At 40.0% G+C, this 21,658-nt stretch overlaps 1 protein-coding gene across 4 annotated transcripts in view; it reads left to right on the plus strand.

Moving 5' to 3' along the window:
• The window catches only part of KIAA0586, a 100,778-nt gene extending 80,282 nt beyond the window's left edge, over positions 1–20,496 (plus strand). For all 4 annotated transcript variants that reach the window (XM_079767921.1, XM_079767924.1, XM_079767923.1 and 1 more), the window contains one exon: positions 19,949–20,496. In XM_079767921.1, coding sequence (XP_079624047.1) covers positions 19,949–20,091 — 143 coding nt within the window. In that variant the 3' untranslated portion in view covers positions 20,092–20,496. The remainder of the gene's footprint in view (positions 1–19,948) is intronic.
• The last annotated feature ends 1,162 nt before the right edge of the window (positions 20,497–21,658 follow it).

Below are 21,658 nucleotides of genomic sequence, written 5' to 3' on the forward strand. Positions count from 1 at the left end.
CAACCTAAATAATATCCTGAGAAGTTTCTCAACTGGTCTTCCTATATTCATTTTTGATCTCCTATTGTCTATTATCCACCTAGAGCAAGAGTAATCTTTTAAAAATATGAATCAGATCACGTGACTCCTTGTTCAAAACCCTCCAAAGACTTGGTTTTGTACCAGAATAAAGTCCAGACTCCTCACAATGACCTGAAAGGATCTGCATGATCTGGCCCTTGTCTTCTCTGAAATTATATCAGGGTCAACTTTTGAGGTAAAAACTTGTTAAATGCAGTTTCTTGGTTTTTTTTTCCTTATAAAATTTATGGTACTCCATTAGGTTAGTATCTTTATATATACAGTATATATAAACACCCCTTAAAAGTAGAAATGGGCAATTTCTGAAGAAGTGCATGAATAATTATCAATATGCCTAATAATTGGAATGATACAACTCTATATTTTTCATGAGTTAACTCAGAGTATAAGAAATAATTTACTAATAAATCCAAGATAAACTACTTTTCTTAATCATTTTGTAAGGGAGTTGATTTCATGTGTTGAAAAAACTTTTAACAGAATTGATTCATTGATAAGTGATGTATTTATTCTTAATTCTTCTTATATAAGACTTTAATAACACTTTAAAAAATTTTTCTTTTTCTGCTTTTTACATGGTAATTAGATTACAATAGCAGAAACTGATTTTTTGGATTTGATCATTACAGTTAAAATGCTCAGTTATTCAGCACTGTTGCCACAAATTAATTTAGACTTTTAAAAAGTGTGTGTGAGTGTGCATGTGCAACCGAGTGCAGAGGGAAAATACCTGTGGCTGAAAATGCTTATGAGGGTATCAACCTACACAACAAGTCGTTACTCCATTTCTGCTTCTCTGGGTTACTTCAGAATTACCTTGCAAGGGGTGGAAGATCTAATGCAGTGAGAGAGATGTAAGTGTTTGGCTTCAGTTTCTAGGGTGGAAGAGTCAGTGAGAATAATGTGGACAGTGCAGCAAATGCAAATTGGGAAGCATGTGTTCATGGACTATAATCATTTTCACAATTTCACAGATATATGTCTTCTCTTTTAACAAACTAATTATTATTTTTTATTATTATAAAAGGGCAAAACGAAACAGGATTAAATGTATTTAATTATAAAATAGGTTCAGATAGTGTGTGTGCATGAAAATGCTTTTATTTTCAGAGTTTCTTTGATGGGCTCCTTAGGCACCACCTAAGAATGGTGATTACCAATTGAAGGGTTCTTGGGTGAATTTTTACATTCGTGGTAAATGCAGAGGCCCAAAGTGTGCTAGGGTTTCCAGTGGAAGAAATTCAATTACCTGCGAATTATTTTAAGCTAGGATGCTATTTACCTTTTTTAAAAATAGTAAAACAAATTACTCTGTTGTGGGATACATATTTACAAGTCTTTAAGTGAAATATTACGGTCAATATTTACCTTAAAACCTACTTGTTAATCTTTGTTATACTTGTCAACTCATATGGAGAGTAACTTTGTCATGTGATGAGCCTCACTCAGTAAGGCTGTGGAGAACCCTGGCACTTTTTTCTTATAAATATAGTTGCAGTAATACTGTCCTACCTAATGAAGAAAAAAAAAAAATTATTAGGTAGAAATGTAGTTCCAAGAAACTTGTGATTATTGCCTTTCATGCCCTTCTGCCTACGTTAAAACAAATCAGACATAGGAAGTCCTGGAAATATTATGTTGGATATTTTCTAATTACTATGTCAGCATGATCAATCATTCTCTAAATTCGCCAGTTTCCTGAAATAGCTTAGCCTGTGTTCATAGCACTTTACAGGAAGCAGCACCAAATTAGTCTCCACGTCCCCATATATTTTTCTCAGTGTCACAAAAAATCTATATTGTCTAAATGAAATATTTGTCTTTGGCAAAAGGCCTGTGCACCAAACTACAATTAATGAACACAAGAATTAGAAATCAAAACTTTGTTTAGTCTGAGGAAAAACAATTCTTTAAACTGTAACCACATGGCTGTTTCTTGTTTGCATCAACTCTGGGTGACTGTTATTGTCTTCTGTGAATTCTCTGGGGCAGGGGCCTGACTTTGTTGAATGAGCCAATTGTTTTCCTTTGTGTTGCCCATCTAGTAAGTTCCCATCTGGTTTGTATCAGACTGTTTTCACAGCCAACAACTGCTGCCTTCTCTATATCCTGACACTTCGGGGCCCCACGCTATCAAAGCACTGCTGCGCCGGCCTTGCTGGCAGGGCCTCTACAGCTGTGCCTCACAGCTTGGAGCTATTACCCAGAGCACGGGTAACGTAGAACTTGGACTGGCCCCTATTCCCATTGGTGTCGTGTGTACAGTGAACAGAAATCCACCCTCACCTCCCCACCCCCTCACCCCGAAACTCACTATTCAACAGAAAAATCTTTAGGGCTCGAATGTTAGGATATGGGGTGGTGGTGTTCTTATTTTCTAGTGGCTTCCTGTATTTGAAAGCTCATTTTTCATTCTTTCACTCTTTTTCAAAAGTTAACAGGTCTGGCCTTGGTGAAGTGAACTGGTCACTATGTCACATTTAATTCTTGTTTCCAAGTTTAGTCAGAAATGGCTAGATACGGAAAAACCCACCGTAAAGGCTATACAAATAATTCAGTGTGTTTTTAGTAATCGTCACAGGCCATAACCTGAATGAAATTTTTATATTTAAGAAGGATTTCCATCTCTGAAATTGGATTTTCTGTGTGTGGATTGTAGAGGCACTTAGGTTCAAACTGCTTGGTAACTATTAGGGAGTTTCTTTGCCTTCAGCTTTGTTTGCTATCAAATGTCATTTATAAGAATGTGATAATAGTGGCCTCCTCTAACAACTGTGGCCTCTGGTAATTAAAGTTATAGGAGTTATTGTTGAAGAAGAGTTAAAGTTGAGCTTATTTATTTTTATTTTATAAATATATATATATTTTTATTGATTTCAGAGAGGAAGAGGAAGGGGGAGAGAGAAAGAAATAGAAACATCAGTGATGAGAGAAATCATTGATCAGCTGCCTCCTGCACACCACACCCCCTACCAGAGATAGAATTTGAAAACAGGGCATGTGCCCTGACCAGGACTCAAACCGTGCCCTCCTGGTTTATAGGTTGACACTCAACCACCGAGCCACACTGGAAGGGCACAGTTGAGTTTATATATAATTATATCATTACTTTTTATAGACATGAACTGAAACAGCAAACTTTTATGCACCCAAAATAAGGAATTAAATGCCTTTTATAGAATGTATTACTATTTTATAAATATTATGCTTTATAATATTAATAAAGTGCTTTCAAGATTAGTTAAAATGATAGTAATTTGTGCTCTTAAGTGAGTAGCTAATTGTTGCAGAGCATCAAGAACCCTAAGTAGCAAGTTCTGTGAGAGTCAAACTAGAGTTACAATGACAAAAGCTCACCTTCCGCTTCTGAATAATTTCAGCTCACTGGTATTTCAAGATTTTAAGAAAAGAAATAGAAAGGAATTTGTCTTTGTAGTTAACAGTATGGCCTGTGACTTAGCAATAGCCATTCACTTGATATTAAAGTCTGCCTAATAAGTAAGGTTAGTTATGTGGCTATTTTAGTCATTAGAAAACACTTCGGAACTACAGGGTGTCCTCCAAAAATGTGTACACACTTTGAGTCATTATAAAAGCAGTGTTTATTAAAATACATTTCATTTTTAAAATATAATAGAATCAGATGTTAAAGTGTGTATATACTTGTTTGGGACACCCTGTATAAAGGAATCACCTTTTCATTGCTGAAACTAATCTATTGGTGTGTTTTTTTCCAATATAATATTTTTATGGAAGTGTAATATACAAAAATGTACACTTATGAGTATTATAGCTGAAAGAATTTTCAGAAACGAAGCTACTTGTATAACTCACGGCCAGCACCCTGACACGCCCTCATGTTCCCTTTCAGTCACAACCTCACTCTCGCCGGGTTAACCACTGCCCTGCCTTCTAACAGCATAGATTAGTTCTCTGGTTTCTGTACTTTGAATAAACGAAATCATGTGAAATGTAAGTCTTTTTTCATGAGGCAAACCTATTGTATTTTTTAAGATTCTTTTCATTTTCAAACCGTTACGGCATGCTTTTATAAATAATTATCCAAGAGGAATTTATTTTAGTAGCTGTGTCACGCAGGAAGTGTACTGTAGATAAAGTTGTCTACTAAAACATCGGGTCTCTCAGCTCTCAACCAAATTTTAATGCTGGAATGTCCCTCTAGACATTCCTGCCCCTAAAAGGCAGGAACTCTCTTTGTCATAACACCACACAGCAATACATTCAAGCACTTAAATGGTTTTTAAATGAGCTTTAGTAATTAAATCTACACTATTCAAATAAATCATGGTTTGCATTCAGGGTAGGGTGGCTCACTATTTTCTGAATTATCAGTCAGCTTCGTGGCAGTTGAATGTAAGCTTTTATGCTGCCACGATACTGTTCCTGACAATGCTGTTATTGGAGGGAGCCATGAGTAACTTAATTGGCTTAAAAATATTAACTTCTTTTTACATATTTTAACCACTTTAATATTTACAGCATTACTTTTTTTGTCAGTGAACGCAAATTAGTATAAAAGATACAGCTATTCTGAATCTTACTACATTTTAGATTTCTCCTTACTAGATTTTGTTTCAAATTCTGGACATCATCTATTTAAAATCTCTTGTGAGTTGAAAAATGCATGTTTGGGAGTCTTTGTCCTTATATTCTTATTTTGCAGTTAACAGCTTTATCATACCATACAGTGTTAAGAAATGATCCATAAAGGATTTGTAAAGCAATGATATGGCGGTTTACAGACTAAGTATGGCTGTGAGAGCTCGGAGAGCTGTGCCTGCAGTGGCTCTGCGTTCCCATCCTTGCATCCTGTCTCCAGACCCAAAGTCACTTGTGTTTATTTTGTGGTGTCTTGAAATATTTAAGTAAAAGTTGACACATTCGCCCTTTGTGGTAAAAGTAAAAGGATAAATTATATTCATGGGTAATTTATGACTCAATTTTTGTTCATATTACCCACTCTGAAATTTCCTAGAAATTTCTAGGTCAAATATGTAGATATTTTCTCTTCTTATCCTTTGGCTTAAATATCAATGCGTATTAGGTTTCTTCAGTTTTGAACAACAGGGTGAGGTAGTGTAAGAAACAACAGATTTGATAAGCAGTTTTCAGATCATGTTGGCCAGGGTGTAGGTTGTGTTTGCTACTTTAATTCTCACTGCAGAGCCCAATACTCACCGTTCCATCACCCAGCAAGTCAGAATTATGAGTCAGCTACTTGTTACAAGAATAAATGACAGTAGTCACTGATATTGACATATTAGCTTTTTTCATACCGTTAGGAGAAATCAAGATGCTCCTCCAGTTTTGGTAGAGGTGACTGTTGTTTATAACAACAGCAACAATCTATGTATATAAAACCCTAATATGCAAATAGACCAAAAGGCAGAAAAACTGAACAACTGGTCTCTATGACGTGTGCTGACCAACCGGGGGGCATGCACGGAACATGGCGGGCGTCGGCCGTGTCAGGATGGTGAGCAGGTAAGCAGGGGCGCCAGACCAAGGCGGGGTGCCGGTCACTAACATCGGGGCGAGCCTCTGGTAGTTACTGAAAATTCTTTGCTCCCGCATACTGTGGTCCCACCCAGCGCTACCACCTGCTGCCAGTGCCAGCCCTGCTCGCACCCGCTGCCAGCACCTGGTGCTGATCCTGGTCGCTCAGCGCCGTCAGCAGGTGCAAGCAGTGGCTGCCGGCCCATATCGCCCCTGAGGACTTCTCCACTTCCCCCTGCCCCTGAGGGGCAATCAGGGCAGCAGCTGTCACTCACACCCGCTGCTGGCGCTGGCCCCAATCACTCCACACTGTCAGTAGGTGCGAGTGGGGCTAGCGCCGTCAACGCATGGGAGCGGTGGCGGGAATGGGGCTGCTGGCAGACAGGGGCCAGGGCCACGGTGGGAGGGGGCAGGTGAGGGCGCGGAGGATGGGCCAAGACCCGCTCCTGTGCCCACCGCAGCATAGTGGCCCACAGTTCCTTTCAAGGTGCACGAATTCGTGCACTGAGCCCTTAGTAATATATAATAGCTACCATCTAAGTATACTTCCTAATGTAATGCATTCTGCTAAGATCTTCAATCAACCCAATTTGTTAGGTAATAGTCTCATTTTATACTTGAGAATCTGAGGCTCAGAGAGGTTACATATTTTGCCCAAAGTCACATCCTATCCTATATAATAAAAGCCTAATACTAGTATGTTAAGTGTCTGGTTGTCTGGTTGGCCATTCAATCAATCAAAGAGTAATATGCTAATGATATGCTAAGGCCACTCAACCTCTTGCTATGACGTGCACTGATCATCCGGGGGCAGATGCTCCGACCGGTAGGTTAGCTTGCTGCTGGGGTCCAGCTGATTGCGACTGAGACAGACGGATCGGACACGCCCTGGAGCCCTCCCACGGTCCCTCCCTGGCTGGCCAACCTCCCGCATCCCTCCCTGGCCCCGATTGTGCACTGGTGGAGTCCCTCAGCCTGGCCTGCTCCCTCTCGCAATCTGGGACCCCCTCGGGGTATGTTGGAGAGCCAGTTTCGGCCTGATCTCACTCAATGCAGGAGCTGCCCCCTGGTGGTCAGTTGTGCCCCCACAGGGGGAGCACTGATCAACCAGAAGCCGGCTCATAGCTGGCGAGCGCAGCAGTGGTGGTGGGAGCCTCTCCCACCTCCACGGCAGTACTAAGGATGTCCACCTGACGGCTTAGGGGGAGCAGGCCTAAGCCGTCAGTTGGACATCCCTCGAGGGCTCCCGGCTTGCGAGAGGGTGCAAGCTGGGATGAGGGACACCCATCCCCCCCCCCCCAGTACACAAATTTCGTGCACTGGGCCTCTAGTAACTAATAAAAAATGACAGTGCTGGGAGTAAAACCAAATCCAACTCCAAAAGCAAAGGCTTTACTCTTAAACATCGTATCTCCTTCCTTGATAATTTTTAAAGAAAGTATTAGAGATAATTTCTGATTGTTCTTACAGGGCTCAATATCTGAAGACATATCCTAGTAGAAGAGTATGAAAAAGTTAGGAGGTGGGGAAGAACTGTATGCTGTGGGTTGTAGTTCCTACTACTAATTTGTGACATTGATTTCTTTGTCAGTAACCTCTCTGAATCGTGATTTCTTTATTACTAAGGATAAGATACTCTGTGAAGTCCCTTTTAGCTCTATTGCTGTAATATGTGATCAGTATTTTTTCCTTTTTCTTTTTTAAACAAAAAGACTCCTTGTCAAAATTATTTTGAAAAGATTGCCTAACAAGAATGATTGTTGTTGTTGTTTTGTCAATGGGAAAAGTTAGAAAATAATCATAGGCTAAATAACAATAAAACTACCATTATTGAGTGCCTACTTTCTAGGTACAGCTCTAAGTTAGTTACATACATCATCTTTGTTAATGATCATCAGAAACCTATGAAATAGAAGAATAAATTGAAGCACAGAGTGGTGGTATTTCAGGTCTCGCAGCCAGTTTGTGTTGGCACTGAGAGTTGCATTCAGGCAGCTTAGCTTCTGAGTTTGTGCTCTTAGCTACCAACTTACAGCTAATATAGTGTTCGATCATCATTTACTTGCAATTTTTTATCGTACATACCACAGTATAAAATAGATAAAGTGTTTTTTCCCCTAAAACTGATCTATAAAAGATCACAGGGTAGTATCTCTATTTGACATAAAGGTTTCAGAAACATCGTTCTGCTGGATATTTCTTGAGCAACTCTATGCAAAGAACTGAATCTTGGGGGGAAATGAAGAGGTAAAATGGAGGGAAACCATTTATTTTCTTATCCTTTAAGTAAATCCAGCATTACAATAAGTTTACTTCAACCTATGAAGTGGTTTAATGGAGACCTAAAAATAAAAACAGATTTGATATGTTATTTCAATTTAGATGTTTTTACTAATGCAATTTTGTTTGATACAAAGAGATGCCCATAGTATGTTTTGGTTTGAAATAATGAAATAGTTGTAAATTTTTGAGCTAAAAAAATTTTTTTAATGAAACATTCTTTTTTTATTACAAATAAAGTGGAGTGTATAAAATTTACATTTAGGTTTTTATGAATTTAGAAGAGTGTTTCACTGTAGCAGCAACTCCCTTTGGGGATACACCCAGAGTACAGGCCTATCAGAATAGAAGGGAGCCCTTGTTAGTTTGAAAAGTCCCCAATGTGATTCAGACTTTCCCTTCTCTCTACCCCAAACTGGTTTAGAAGGGGTTTCACAACGACTTTACACAAAGCCATCCAGGTATAAAGTATAGCACCTTTTTAAAGAGAATAAAACAGAAGGTCATAGAACAAGAAGAGGAAAAGAAAAATTACCCAGCATAGCATTCGAGTTACACAAGTGGAAACATTAGCAGATAGAAATGATATAATTTTAAAAGGCAGAGAGCTCAGTTGGGTGTTAGCCTTTGAAATCCCTTATATTTTAGGTGGAACAGGAGCAGTTGGAAGATTTGCTGACTATTCTCATAACACTCTGTTCATTTTGTCTTTCCAATGAAAGAGGATTGAGATAATGTCCTGCTCTTCTTTTCGGACTTCACAACACCTAATGTAATAATGATGGGTACATAAAAGGAACTTAAATTTTTTAAGCTGAACCTTACATAGACTGAACGTCCTCTTTCTTAGTTTGTACCCCGTTTTTGAAAGGGAATGATGTTGCTGATTTCTTACCATAACATAATGCATATGCTTGAATTCTGGGCTTGGAGGCAACCACCTCAGAGAAGACTGCTACTTACTTGCTACAGATAAATGGTTCTTCAGTGGGAGGGGCCTCTAAAATGGCCCTGATACCCATTTCCACGATTGTCCTTCAGGATCTGAAAGGTAGCTCAAATAAGCGGAGGGGCCAGGCAGGCACGGCTGTCCCTCTCCAACTCAGAAACTTAGAGGCATTCTGGGAAGTGAGGTCATCTGTAGTGTCTCACAGTAACATCATAGTGAGCACTTATAATGAATTTAAAGATTTTTTAAAAAAACAGTATCAAAGTTGGATGTTCTGTTTTGGTCTATTTGCAGATTATAAATATACTAGATGCCCAGTGCATAAAATTCATGCACTTGGGGGGGGGGTCCCTCAGCCCGGCCTGCACCCTCTCGCAATCCGGGAGCCCTCAGGGGATGTCCGACTGATGGCTTAGGCCCACTTCCACTCCTGCCCTGGCCTAAGCCAGCAGTCAGACATCCTTAGCACTGCTACGGAGGCAGAAGAGGCTCCTGCCACCACTACTGCGCTTGCCAACTCAGAATGGGGCTCCCCCTGTGGGTGTGCACTGACCACCAGGTGGCAGCTCCTGCATTGAGCGTCTTCCCCCTGGTGGTCAGTGTGCATCATAGCGACCTGTCATTCTGCCTTTCGGTCAATTTGCATATTAGCTTTTTATTATATAGGATAAGTAAACTGTATTTGCCCACAATCTTACTCTTATAAAACTATATTTTCCTCTAAAACTGTTCTTTTTAAGCTTTTATTTCTTCATTGAACTGTATTGCATTTTAATTTCTAAACATTTAATTTTGATGTTTCCTATAGTATAACTACAGTAGTTTAACATGACTGTTTGTCTCCAGTGAGAATATATTGCTTAGTTTAATGAACTATGTAATGCTTAAAATCACATTCATTTAATTATCTTCTTTTAAATCCACCTGAAATTTTTGTGGAATAAAGGAAGCTTGAGAGATGACTTATACCTTAGAGAAAATCAGAAAATACTGGTTATGGCATAATTATGACTTTATTCCAAATTATTCTGCCCTAAGAATTTGTTCAAAACAGTGGTTATTGGCAGTTATTGATGCTTTTCAGAGCGTGGGTTGACAGCATGCTGTCAACAGGAGCTAATGCCTTTGGCCTGAGGACTGTGTGTACTGCAGGCTTCTCTCTCCAGTTATTTAACATTTCTCTGCTTCATAATTTTCTAACCATAAAGAGAGTTTCCCCCGGCCTATTTCATTTTAATGTTAAAATTTGGCTCCTGTTGCACAGTGTAGGGCTCCTTTGTGCTCCCTGACAACTTTATTGGTTGTTTCACGTAGATTGTGTTGGGCAGCATGTCCCAGGCTGGCTTTTTGTGTTCTAAGCTGCTTTTTGTGATTATTAAATCCTTAAGTAAAAATATCTGTGAAAACTTTTAACCTTGGGATACATGGCCTGTGGGTTTCTTTTACTTAATACAAATTGTGAATTCTCTTCTGGTCTTTTGCTTCCCCCTTCTCCTAATCTTTGATGCATAAAGATAATAATCTATTAGGTAAAGTATTATTTTATTGACAGTCATTAAAATCCAGCTGTTTAACTTCCTTCTTTATATTAAGGCCACTATATCAGGCTTCTGTTTACCTGGTTTTATGAGAGGAGTGCATTTGGTTTGTGTTCTTTTTAGTGAATAGAAATGAATCATGATTATTTCTATGCTTAACTGATTTTCTTATGCAAAAAAAATTTTTAACTGTAGCTTTACCAGGTGCTATAGGACTCGGACACATTGAGCCCAATCTGTTCCTTACATCTCATTTATGGGGATGATTTTTACTTTAAAACTTGTTGAACTTTGGAGCTATTTGTTTTTCTCATAATAATAAACATAGTAGAGATAATAGCTCTATTTTTTCCCCAAATTATAAGAGAAGTTTCTTTAGAAAGTTACAGAGGAAGTAGAAGTAAGCCAGCTGGGCTGTGTAGACGCAGGAAATAAGTTACTGAAGCAAAAGAAGGGTCCTTGGAGCTTAGGAGAGGGAAAGGCAAAGGTAGTACACCTGGGGGAGTAAAGGGGAAGGGAAAGGCTCCTGAGAGGGAGAGCGAGCCCAATTTATTATTTGCCTAAATATCTACAAACGCTCCCCAGGTAGAGAACTCCCTTCAGGCACTAAGCTCAATGCTCCGGAAGTTAGGGGACAGAAAAAATTTATCATTTCCCTTGGAAAGTTTATAAAATGTTGAATTAAAAGGCTGCAGGTGTGGTATTCAGAGCTCTGAGGATAGTACTTGAGATAATTCCATCTGGGGGAGGTTATTTGTTGGGACAGGACAGTGTTTAAACTTTGAAGTCAGTTTTAAACAAAGTGAAGCAGCTGGAACCTGGCATAAGAAGAAACGAATCTTTCACATTAACTATTGCTTTTTAGAGGAAAAAGAATTGGAGTTGTTTTTACAGGTGCCGATGCATTTATTCTTCCTATAGGAAGAATTTTATCTTAAATTATAAATTTTAAAATAAGCATTTGTCAACTCAGAAAACAGAAGCAATAGTAAACTTTAAAAATGTAATGGGATTTATGCCTAAACATATTTTGGGATGAGACTATACTAACAAATCACTTTTAAACATGAAAGCAAGGAAAGAAATGTTTAATCGTGACTAATTCTGGAAAGCAAGGCAGATAAAATATTACATACTAAACATCAAATGACCAGGCACCTTCTCCATCAAGACATAGTATTTTTCTCAAGCACTGAAGCTATAATGTTGCAAAATCTGCAGGGCTGGGTTAAGTATGTGAGGAGAATTGAATGCAGCAGGATAGTTTAGCAGCTGCTTAAACAAGGAATTAAAGCAAGAGGAGATGCGTCCAGGGTGGACAGGAAAAATACTTCAAGAACTCAATAAAACACAGCTGAAATATTGTTACGTTTTCAAAGACAGCTGGGAAGTGACTGCAATTGCTGGCACTCAGGGCTGATTCTAAAGACCAGATCTGGTCAGCCGTGAATCTAAGCAAGCTGTTCGTCATGAGGAACCCCAGACTCGAGGTGGAAACCAATCAGTTAAGTTCAGCCATCATTGCAAGGCCTGGCATTATGCTACAACTTTGTAGAATGCAGAGATAAATAAGACACAGTCGCTGACCTTGTGTAGCCCACATTTAACAGAAACAACAGACCCATAGCAAATAATGATAACACGAGATGAGAAGGTCACAGATACTGTGTACCTACTGTGCTGGTCACTCAGAAGACAGTGACTGCAGGTCCCAACCCATGCTCTTAAGGAGTATACTATCCTGTGGAAGTGACAGGTACATAACTAATTACAGTGCCGTTTGGTAAGTGCTATAATAGAGCTGCCTTTGGAAAATAAGGCATCCACAATGAACAGGAGAGTTATTTTGCCATTACTGCTGGAAAAACAACTCATAGGTCTGTGGTAGCCTTTAAGGCAATGATTCTTAAGTATTTGGGGCTACAGACCCCTTTAAGACATCAATAGCTATGCCCATCTGTCTCCCTCCTCAATTGTACTTACATGAAAATAATTTGCCTACTATTTCAAGGTATTCACAGATCCCTGCTTGTCCATCCATGAAATATGGGTTAAGATCCTTCATATACTTAGATTAAAAGGTTGCAGGTTCGATTGCTGGTCAGGGCACACCTAGGTTTCAGGTTTGGTCCCAGTTGAGGTACACACAGGAGGCAACAGATCAATGTTTCTCAAATCAGTGTTTTTCACTCCCTTCCTCTCTCTCTAAAACCAATAAACATATTCTCAGGTGAGGAATAATAATAATAAAAAAGACCATTATATTTCTTTCCTTTTTAATTTTATTTTTAAACTAGAGGCCCGGTGCACAAAATTTGTGCACGGGGGTGGGGGGTGTCCCTCAGCCCAGCCTGCACCCTCTCCAATCTGGGACCCCTCGAGGGATGTCCGACTGCCCGGGATCAGGCCTAAACGGGCAGTCGGATATCCCTCTCACAATTTAGGACTGCTGGCTCCCAACCGCTCGCCTGCCTTCCTGATTGCCCCTAACCGCTTCTGCCTGACAGCCTGATCACCCCCTAACCACTCCGCTGCCAGCCTGGTTGATGCCTAACTGCTCCCCTGCCAGCCTGTTTGCTCCCAACTTCCCTCCTCTGCCGGCCTGGTCACCCCTAACTGCCCTCCCCTGCAGGGTTGATCGCCTCCAACTGCCCTCCCTTCCAGGCCTGGTCCCTCACAACTGCCCTCCCTTGCAGGCCTGGTGCCTCCCAACTGCCCTCCCCTGCTGGCCATCTTGTGGTGGCCATCTTGTGTCCACATGGGGGCATGATCTTTGACCACATGGGGGCAGCCATATTGTGTGTTGGAGTGATGGTCAATCTGCATATTACTCTTTTATTAGATAGGATAGAGGCCTGGTGCACGGGTGGGGGCCAACTGGTTTGCCCTGAAAGGTGTCCTGGATCAGGGTGGGGTTCCCTTGGGGCGTGGGCGGCCTGAGCGAGGGGCCTGTGGTGGTTTGCAGGCCAGCCACACCCCCTGGCGACCCAAGCGGAGGCCCTGGTATCTGGAATTTATTTACCTTGTACAATTGAAACTTTGTAGCCTGGAGTGGAGCCAAGCCTCCTGCTCGCTCCATGGCCAGCAGCCATTTCTTTTGGGGTTTGTGTACCTTCTATAATTGAAACTTTGTAGCCTGGAGTTGAGGCCTGGGCTGGCCAGGGTGTGCGGAAAGCTTTGCTTCTTCTATTGCCGGGGGAAACCCTTGCCTCCTGCTCTTTCCAGCTCCGTAGCTGCCGCCATTTCTGTTTGGATTTGTTTACCTTTTATAATTGAAACTATAGCCTTGAATGGAGGCTTAGGCCGGCAAGGGCAGGCGGAAAGCTTGGCTTCCTCTGTTGCTGGGGAAACCCAAGCCTCCCTCCTGCTCTCTGTGGCTGTAGCCATCTTGGTTGGGTTTATTTGCATATTTGCTCCTGATTGGCTTGTGGGTGTAGCGGAGTTAGGGTCAATTTGCATATTACTCTTTTATTAGGTAGGCTGTGCAGTTTATAAGAAACTAGTCTTTATCTGCATGTAGAAAACACCAAAACTTGGCAATTTAAAGTACTTTTATCTACTCCTTGTCTCATAGAAGAATACCACAAATTCATATATGTAGCTTGTGCCATGTGCAGTTATCTGCTTGTCTAATGTTGTTTTAGGAGAGAAGGCTTTGTTTGAATTTCTCAAAGTTAGCAAATGACAGATATACTAGTAATAAGAGGTGTTACCAAGTGTTTGAAGATTACTATAGTCAAAATGTAAGGCTTGCTGATGAAATTGAATTACCTAAATTGAAAAACCTTTTCAAAAGTTATGTATATTTTAAAAATTATACAGATAATATACAGGCAAAATCTTAAATGGACATTTTAAATCTTTATATTACTTAGAATAAATTAGTTTTAGCTTTTCTGTTCCTTAGTCTTATAAATCCAATATCAAAGAACAGAAAGCATAACATTTCTTAATACATTTTAAATATTTGTAAAGCCTAAAAGATTTGAACTTCAAATTTCAAATGTCTACAAAATATATTAAAATACATCTTAGGAAGCTTCACGCTCATGGTCTCACTCAGTGGCATCTCAGCTTCCTAGTAAATGCATGCCAGGCTAAATGACATACTGCAAACCCATTGAATCAAGAAATGGTCTCTTTAAAAACAAAAACCTGAAAACAGCTGTTGAAACAATTACATCATAGAGTAATGACACGACTATGGAAATTTTGAAAGTCAAATTCAAAAGCATCAGACTGTATTTACTATAGGTAGAAAATTTATGTTTGCTTTACTGATGATTTGTTAAGACAGTTTGTCTTTTCTTTAAAAAAATTTTTTTTAAACTGTAAAGGACCATAACTGGATGGGAATGCACTTTTTGCCTTTTAACAGGAATGAAAATGATACTCTAAAAAAATGTTCTCAGTCTAAAAGTTTCTCTTTTAAAGTTCTTAAAACTGTGTCTGTTTTAGCTTATGGAGATGAATACTTCATAAAGTTTTCCTGAAATGTACATTGTGAAACAATTTTAGATAAAATAGTGCATTTTATTTACATAATTGGTTGTTTAAAACAATTGCTAGAGTTAAAAGTAGCACGATTACTTGGAGGCCTCCTAGAGCTGTGGGGGTTTGCTTAGTGCCTTTCCTTGAAGCAGCCTTACCCTTTCCGAAGCCGACTACCTTTGGTGGCCCACCCTGAGGGTCATTGCCTCTTGGGATAGTTCCTTTCCAGTTACATAAAAGGCACAGAAGCTCATGTAAAGAGCTAATCTATTCTGAGTGCTTTCCCTGTGCCAGCACCATACAAAACACTTTCTATGCCTTATTCCACTTAATGTTCACAAAACCCTCCGAGGTAGGTAGTTATCTTTATTTTATAGATGGGGAAACTAGGGTTTAGGGAAGCTAGTAACTTCCCCAAAGTCTCTTGTCACTCACTGTTTTTTATATATATAGCACTTATCATCTCCTGATGTTCTTTACGTTTACTTCCTTACTTGTTTCTCATTTGCTCCTACACCCGAGTGGAATATGATGCCAGTGAGATTGGAGCCTTTGTCTTGTTCACGGATGAAATTTCCAGAGTCTAGAACAGTGCCTGGCACATAATAGGTGCTCAGTTGATATTTGTTGAGTAAATCGATGGATAAGTCCAGCTGCCCAGCTCTGCCCTATTCCGGAATCCATGCTCTACCCTGCGCCCCCCCCCTCCCCCCCACTCAACCCACTCTCTCTCTCTCTTTTTTTTTAATGATTTTCTTTTGTTGTTGTTAATCCTCACTTGAGGATATTTTCCCATTGACTTTTAGAGACAGTGGGAGGGAGAGGGAGGGGCAGAGAGAAACATGGATGTGAGAGAGACATATTGATTGGTTGCCTCCTGCACACATCCCGATCAGGGCCCGGAACCCGCAACCAAGGTACGTGCCCTTGACTGGAATTGAACCCAGGACCCTTCAGTCTGCGGGATGATGCTCCATCCACTGAGCCAAACCAGCTAGGGCTCAACCCACTCTTTACTCCTTACCACACAGAAGCTTCACACCAACAGTCTGCATGGGACCTTTCCCACGTGTCTGGTCAGTAGATGTCATTTGGACCCTACACTTGCCCTTGACCAGTCGTAAAAGGACTTGTACTTGGAACTTCATCACTGCTCCCCTCCTCAGCTGTCCCTACCATTCCATACCAACACTTAAATGGAATTTCCCCCAACAACTTTTAGCAGTAGTAATTTCTTCCTGTAGGTGATTACGGTGTTTGGTATAGGGCGAAGAAAAGAGTGTTGTGGCCTTAGCTCTACTGATTATGAGTTAGATGATTTATACTAGACTCTTCTCTGAAAACCATCTCGTACTTCGTGTGACCCTTCACTCTTGGATCTTTTTCACCTTCCCTCAGACACTTTCCTTTTGTTTTCCTTTATTTTCTCCTTAGTCACTATCATTGTCCTTCCCTATATTTTTGTCATTTCTCTTCTCAGTCTATTTTCCTTTCCTAGGAGATCATTGTTCTCATTGTTCTAATTATTATATCTGGTTAGATGGTTGCTATTTTGCTATTTTTATATCTCTAAAACTGTCTTATAATTTTGACTAAGAGTTGCCTAGAAAAGTCTACTCATACACTTTGCAGGCATTCAAACTCACCAAGTATGTAACTGACCCCAGTATTTCCCCACCTTTCTTTATCACCATAGCCTCAAGCTTGTTTGTGTTCTTATTACTACTTATTCAGTCATTTCAGAGCCATACTCAATTCTTTATAAAGTACTGAGGCTTCCTCCAGGTATCCTGAATCTATTTCCACTCCAAGGATCATCAATTCTTGGATGGACTGTCTCCATAGATTCCTTTCTCCTATTTTCCACACAACTCTTAGAATTCCCTTTTCTAAAATACATTTGCTCATAATTACTCCTATGTTCAAAGTCGATGTGACTCATAATTGTTTGCAGAATTTGACCTTGATCTTCCTTCACAGCCTTGTATCTCATCATTCCTCATATCTAGTCAAGAGTTTGATATGAGGAATGATGAGATACAAGGAGTTCTTATCTTGACTTTATTTTGTTGGTCTCTTTTCCTTCGTTGTCTTCCACATCTTTTAAGTCCCAGCTCAACTGCTACTTTCACCTAATTTACTAGTAAACTAAGAATTCCTGTACATGTTTATCCCCACTGCTAGGTTTTGAGCTTTTTGGAGATGAGGCTGATTTCTTTTTCACCTCTGTATCCTCTGAGCACCATCTTGGCTCTGCACACAGTCAGCTTGTATCAATTTTTACTGAGTGAGTGTATGCTTTCAGAAAAGCCAGCTTTAACATCTCTGTGCCTCAATTGCCTTGCCAGTTTGTCTTTCAGAATTACTATTAGGATGAGGTGAAATGATGGGGGAAAGATCTTTGTAAAAAATTAATTGCTGTATTAATATAAGGCAGTAACTGCAAGAAATAGCATAACTTTACAATAATTGAATTTAATACGGTCTTTGACATTTAAAACGTCTTCAAGATCCAAAAAGATAAGAAATTATAGTTCTCATAACATCATTGACAGTTTAATCAGTCATTTTGTGCACAGGGAAAATGAAGGTGCATAGAGAGCAGCTTTGTGCAATTAGATAACAGAGAAAATAAGAATTTCTGGTATCAGTGTAGTCTTTGACAGATATGGAACTCAAAGAATAGAGTTTTTCTTAATAATGGGGAAAGGTAACATTTAATTAATTTAAAAATATATATTTTTTTATTGATTTCAGAGAGGAAGGGAGAGGGAGAGAGAGAAACATCAATGATGAGAGAGAACCATTGATCAGCTGCCTCCTGCATGCCCCCTACTGGGGATCAAGCCCGCAACCTGGGCATGTGCCCTTGACTGTAATTGAACCTGGGCCGAAGCTCTATCCACTGAACTAAACCAGCCAGGGCTTAATTGATTTTATGGGTTGAAAATTAATTTTGCTCTCAGACATAGTTATACCCTGTGTTAGTTTTTACTTTACTGACGAGGTGAGCTCTCACCTGGGATACTTCTCTTGGTTATTTTGTGTATTCTGCATTAAGGGTTTGTAAAATATCAGAATATTTAAATAACGCTTATGTCCCATAGATATTTTTCAGAGCAGTTCTTATTGTTTCTTAATGTTTTTATTGTATCCTGACAGAGCTAAATTTTAAAAAGTTTCCTTCCTATTTAAAATATGTATTCTATTTAAATTGATATAAGAATTGCTTTTTTAAAAAATATATATTTTTATTGATTTCAGAGAGGAAGGAAGAGGGAGAGATAAAAACATCCATGATGAGAGAGAATCATGGATCAGCTGCCTCCTGTAAGTCCCCCACTGGGGATTGAGCCCACAACCCAGGCACATGCCCTTGACCCGAATCAAACCTGGAACCTTTCAGTTCGCAGGTCGAAGCTCTATCCACTGAGCCAAACCAGCTAGGGCAAGAATTGCTTTCTTAAAGTATTATACTATGGTGGTACAGTTCGAGATGTTGCTATAATGATGCCAAATCTAATTTCTCCTTCTTCCTTTATGAAAAAAAACATACGTGATACCAGTAACAAAAAGGAATGATGTAATATTAAAATAGAATTTGTTAGACTTCCTGATATGAAAAGAATTTGCTTTTACAAGTATTCTGATCATCTTGGACAGCTGTAATTGAGCCACCACTGAAATCTACTGAACTATCTACTTTTTTGTTTTGTTTTTTTTAATTGTTGAAAGTTTTACATATGTCTCCTTTTTCCCCAATTGATCCCCCCCCCAAGCCATTCCCACCCCAGGCAAGCCCCCACTGCCCCAGTGTCTGTGTCCATTGGTTATGCTAATATGCATGCATACAAGTCCTTTGGTTGCTCTCTAACCGCCCCCCCCCCCCCCATTTGTCTCTAGATCGATCTATTCTTGTTCATCAAATTATGTTGATCATTATATCCCACATATGAGTGAGATCATGTGATATTTATCTTCCTCCGACTGGCTTATTTCACTTAGCGTAATGCTCTCCAGTTCCATCCATGCTGTTGCAAATGGTAAAAGTTCTTTCTTTTTTACAGCAGTGTAGTATTCCATTGTGTAGATGTATCACAGTTTTTTAATCCACTCATCTGCTGATGGGCACTTATGCTGTTTCCAAATCTTAGCTATTGTAAATTGTGCTGCTATGAACATAGAGGTGCATATATCTTTTCTGATTGGTGTTTCTGTACTTTTATCCCTATAAAAAATTTCACTTTATTATTGTGGAAACTTTTAAAAATATAAAGGAGTTTTAGAAAAAGTACTATGACTCTTTACTCAGAGATGTTGTTAACATTGTTTAAGATACTTGGTTCTTAAGATGTTTACTATTCTTATGCGTATATGGTAAATGCATGAAATTTGAAATGAGGATTTTTGTGTTCTTAAATAATACCGAGTTGGCATTCTGTATGTTCTTAGTCAATATACTTTAAACTTAGAGGGATGAATTAGGGTATTCACGAGTAGATATGCATATATAGTCAACTCTGGCGTTTGTTAATGAGTTCTTCATCCCAAACAGCCTCCTTTACTCACTTGCTGTGTTACCTGTAGCCTTTGTCATCTGTACCACAGCCTCTGGCACTTGTAATAGTATCTCAGCCCATGTAGGCAGCTATAGGAAATATTACAGGCTGGGTAACGTCTAAACAACAGGCATTTGTTTCTCTCAGTTCTGGCGGCTGGAAGGCACCCCTTCCTGGGTCACAGCCAGCGCCTTCTCTCTGGTCTCACGTGGTGGGAGGGGCCAGGAAGCTCTCTTGGGCCTCGCTATAAGGACTCTACCCTCATGACCTGTGCCCCTGCCAAAGGCCTCACCTCCTAATACCTTCACACAGGGCTGTAGGATTTCAACATATGCATTGGGGGTGGGGGACACATAAGCATTCATGTCATATACTTTTAAAATGTTATCTCTGTGACAAGTTCTGAGCACCTTGAGAGAAGAAATGACCTCGTATGCAATCCTTGTTTTGATCCCCTTTATTATTTAGGAAAGTTTAAAGCACACAATACTCAGGATACATCTGTTAGCTGAACGAGTTTCTCCTCTTTACAGGCGGTAAAGCAGTAGCACCCTTCACTAGTCAGACGCCACCCACCAAGATGTCTGTGACGCTACCCTCGGCGAACCCGGAGGACTGCCCTTCATCCCCGAGCATCCAGGGGGACTCGGAGTCCTCGGAAGCAGACACCTTCTGAACGGGGAGTGAGAACCACGACAGTATTTGTGCCCCTGGTTTTGAGGTCATTTTTCTCTGACATAAAACCATCTCTCACACTATTTTGGTATTGAGCGTATTCTGAAAACTTATTTCTAAACTTTTATTAAAGTGAAAAGCATGATTTGAGTAGGTAAAATTTTTAAATAAAGTATTTGAAATGTAAATCATCATGAGTGTGGCTGTGAATTATTTCTTAGAATCCTGAGGCAGCGCAGAATAGTGGAAAGGGCATGTGTGACTTCTCTCATCTAAGCATTTGTTCTACAGATATAATTATTTGTATATCGTTATGAAATTATGTTGGTCAAGGTCTTTCATTCCAAAAATTTTTAAAAATAATTTTTTATTGATTTCAGAGAGGCAGGGAGAGGGAGATAGATAGATAAATATCAGTGATGAGCCCTGGCCGGTGTGGCTCAGTGGATAGAGCGTCGGCCTGCGGACTGAAGGGTCCCAGGTTCGATTCCGGTCAAGGGCATATACCTTGGTTGCGGGCACATCCCCAGTAGGAGGTGTGCAGGAGGCAGCTGATCGATGTTTCTCTCTCATCGATGTTTCTAACTACCCCTCTCCCTTCCTCTCTGTAAAAAAGTCAATAAAATATATTTCGATAAATATCAGTGATGAGAGAGAATCATTGATCGGCTGCCTCCTGCATGCCCCCCACTGGGGATGGAGCCCACAACCTGGTCATGTGCCCTGACTGGGAATCAAACCATGACCGCCTGGGTCATAGGTGGATACTCAACCACTGAGCCATGCCGGCTGGGCCCAAATTTTTTATAACAGTAAATAATTAGAATTAATCTAATGCCTATCAGTAAGGGAGTGATTTTTGAAAAGTGATGATATATCTATACAATGGAATACTATGTTGGTACAAAAGAGAATCTAAAAGTGTTTATGGGTTGATATGGAATTATCTCTAAGATATATATACATATTTTAAAAATGTTTTTATTGATTTTATTGATTTTTTATTTTTTTATTTTTATTTTTTATATTTTATTGATTTTTTACAGAGAGGAAGAGAGAAGGAGAGAGAGTTAGAAACATCGATGAGAGAGAAACATCGATCAGCTGCCTCCCGCACACCCCCCACTGGGGATGTGCCCGCAACCAAGGCACATGCCCTCGACCGGAATCGAACCTGGGACCCTTGAGTCCGCAGGCCGACGCTCTATCCACTGAGCCAAACCGGTTTCGGCTGTTTTTATTGATTTTAGAGAGAGAAGAAGGGAGAGGGAGAGAGAGAGAGAGAGAGAGAGAGAAGCATCGATGAGAGAAACATCAATTAGATGTCCCCTACTAGGGATCAAGCCCGAAACCCGGGTATGTACCCTGACCTGGAATTGAACCACTGACCTCTTGGTGCATTGGATGACACTCAACCAAGCCACACTGGCCAGGGCTCTGAGATATATTATTAAAATGAAAAAGCCATATACAAGAAGTGGGTGAATTATGCTATCACTGTTTAAAATGGACTACAGAGGAATCAAATATATGGTGTGTACACACATACAGGGTGTGGCAAAGTAGGC

Source organism: Cnephaeus nilssonii (assembly GCF_951640355.1).
Source record: "Cnephaeus nilssonii genome assembly, chromosome: 4".
Classification (NCBI taxonomy): Eukaryota; Metazoa; Chordata; class Mammalia; order Chiroptera; family Vespertilionidae; genus Cnephaeus; species Cnephaeus nilssonii.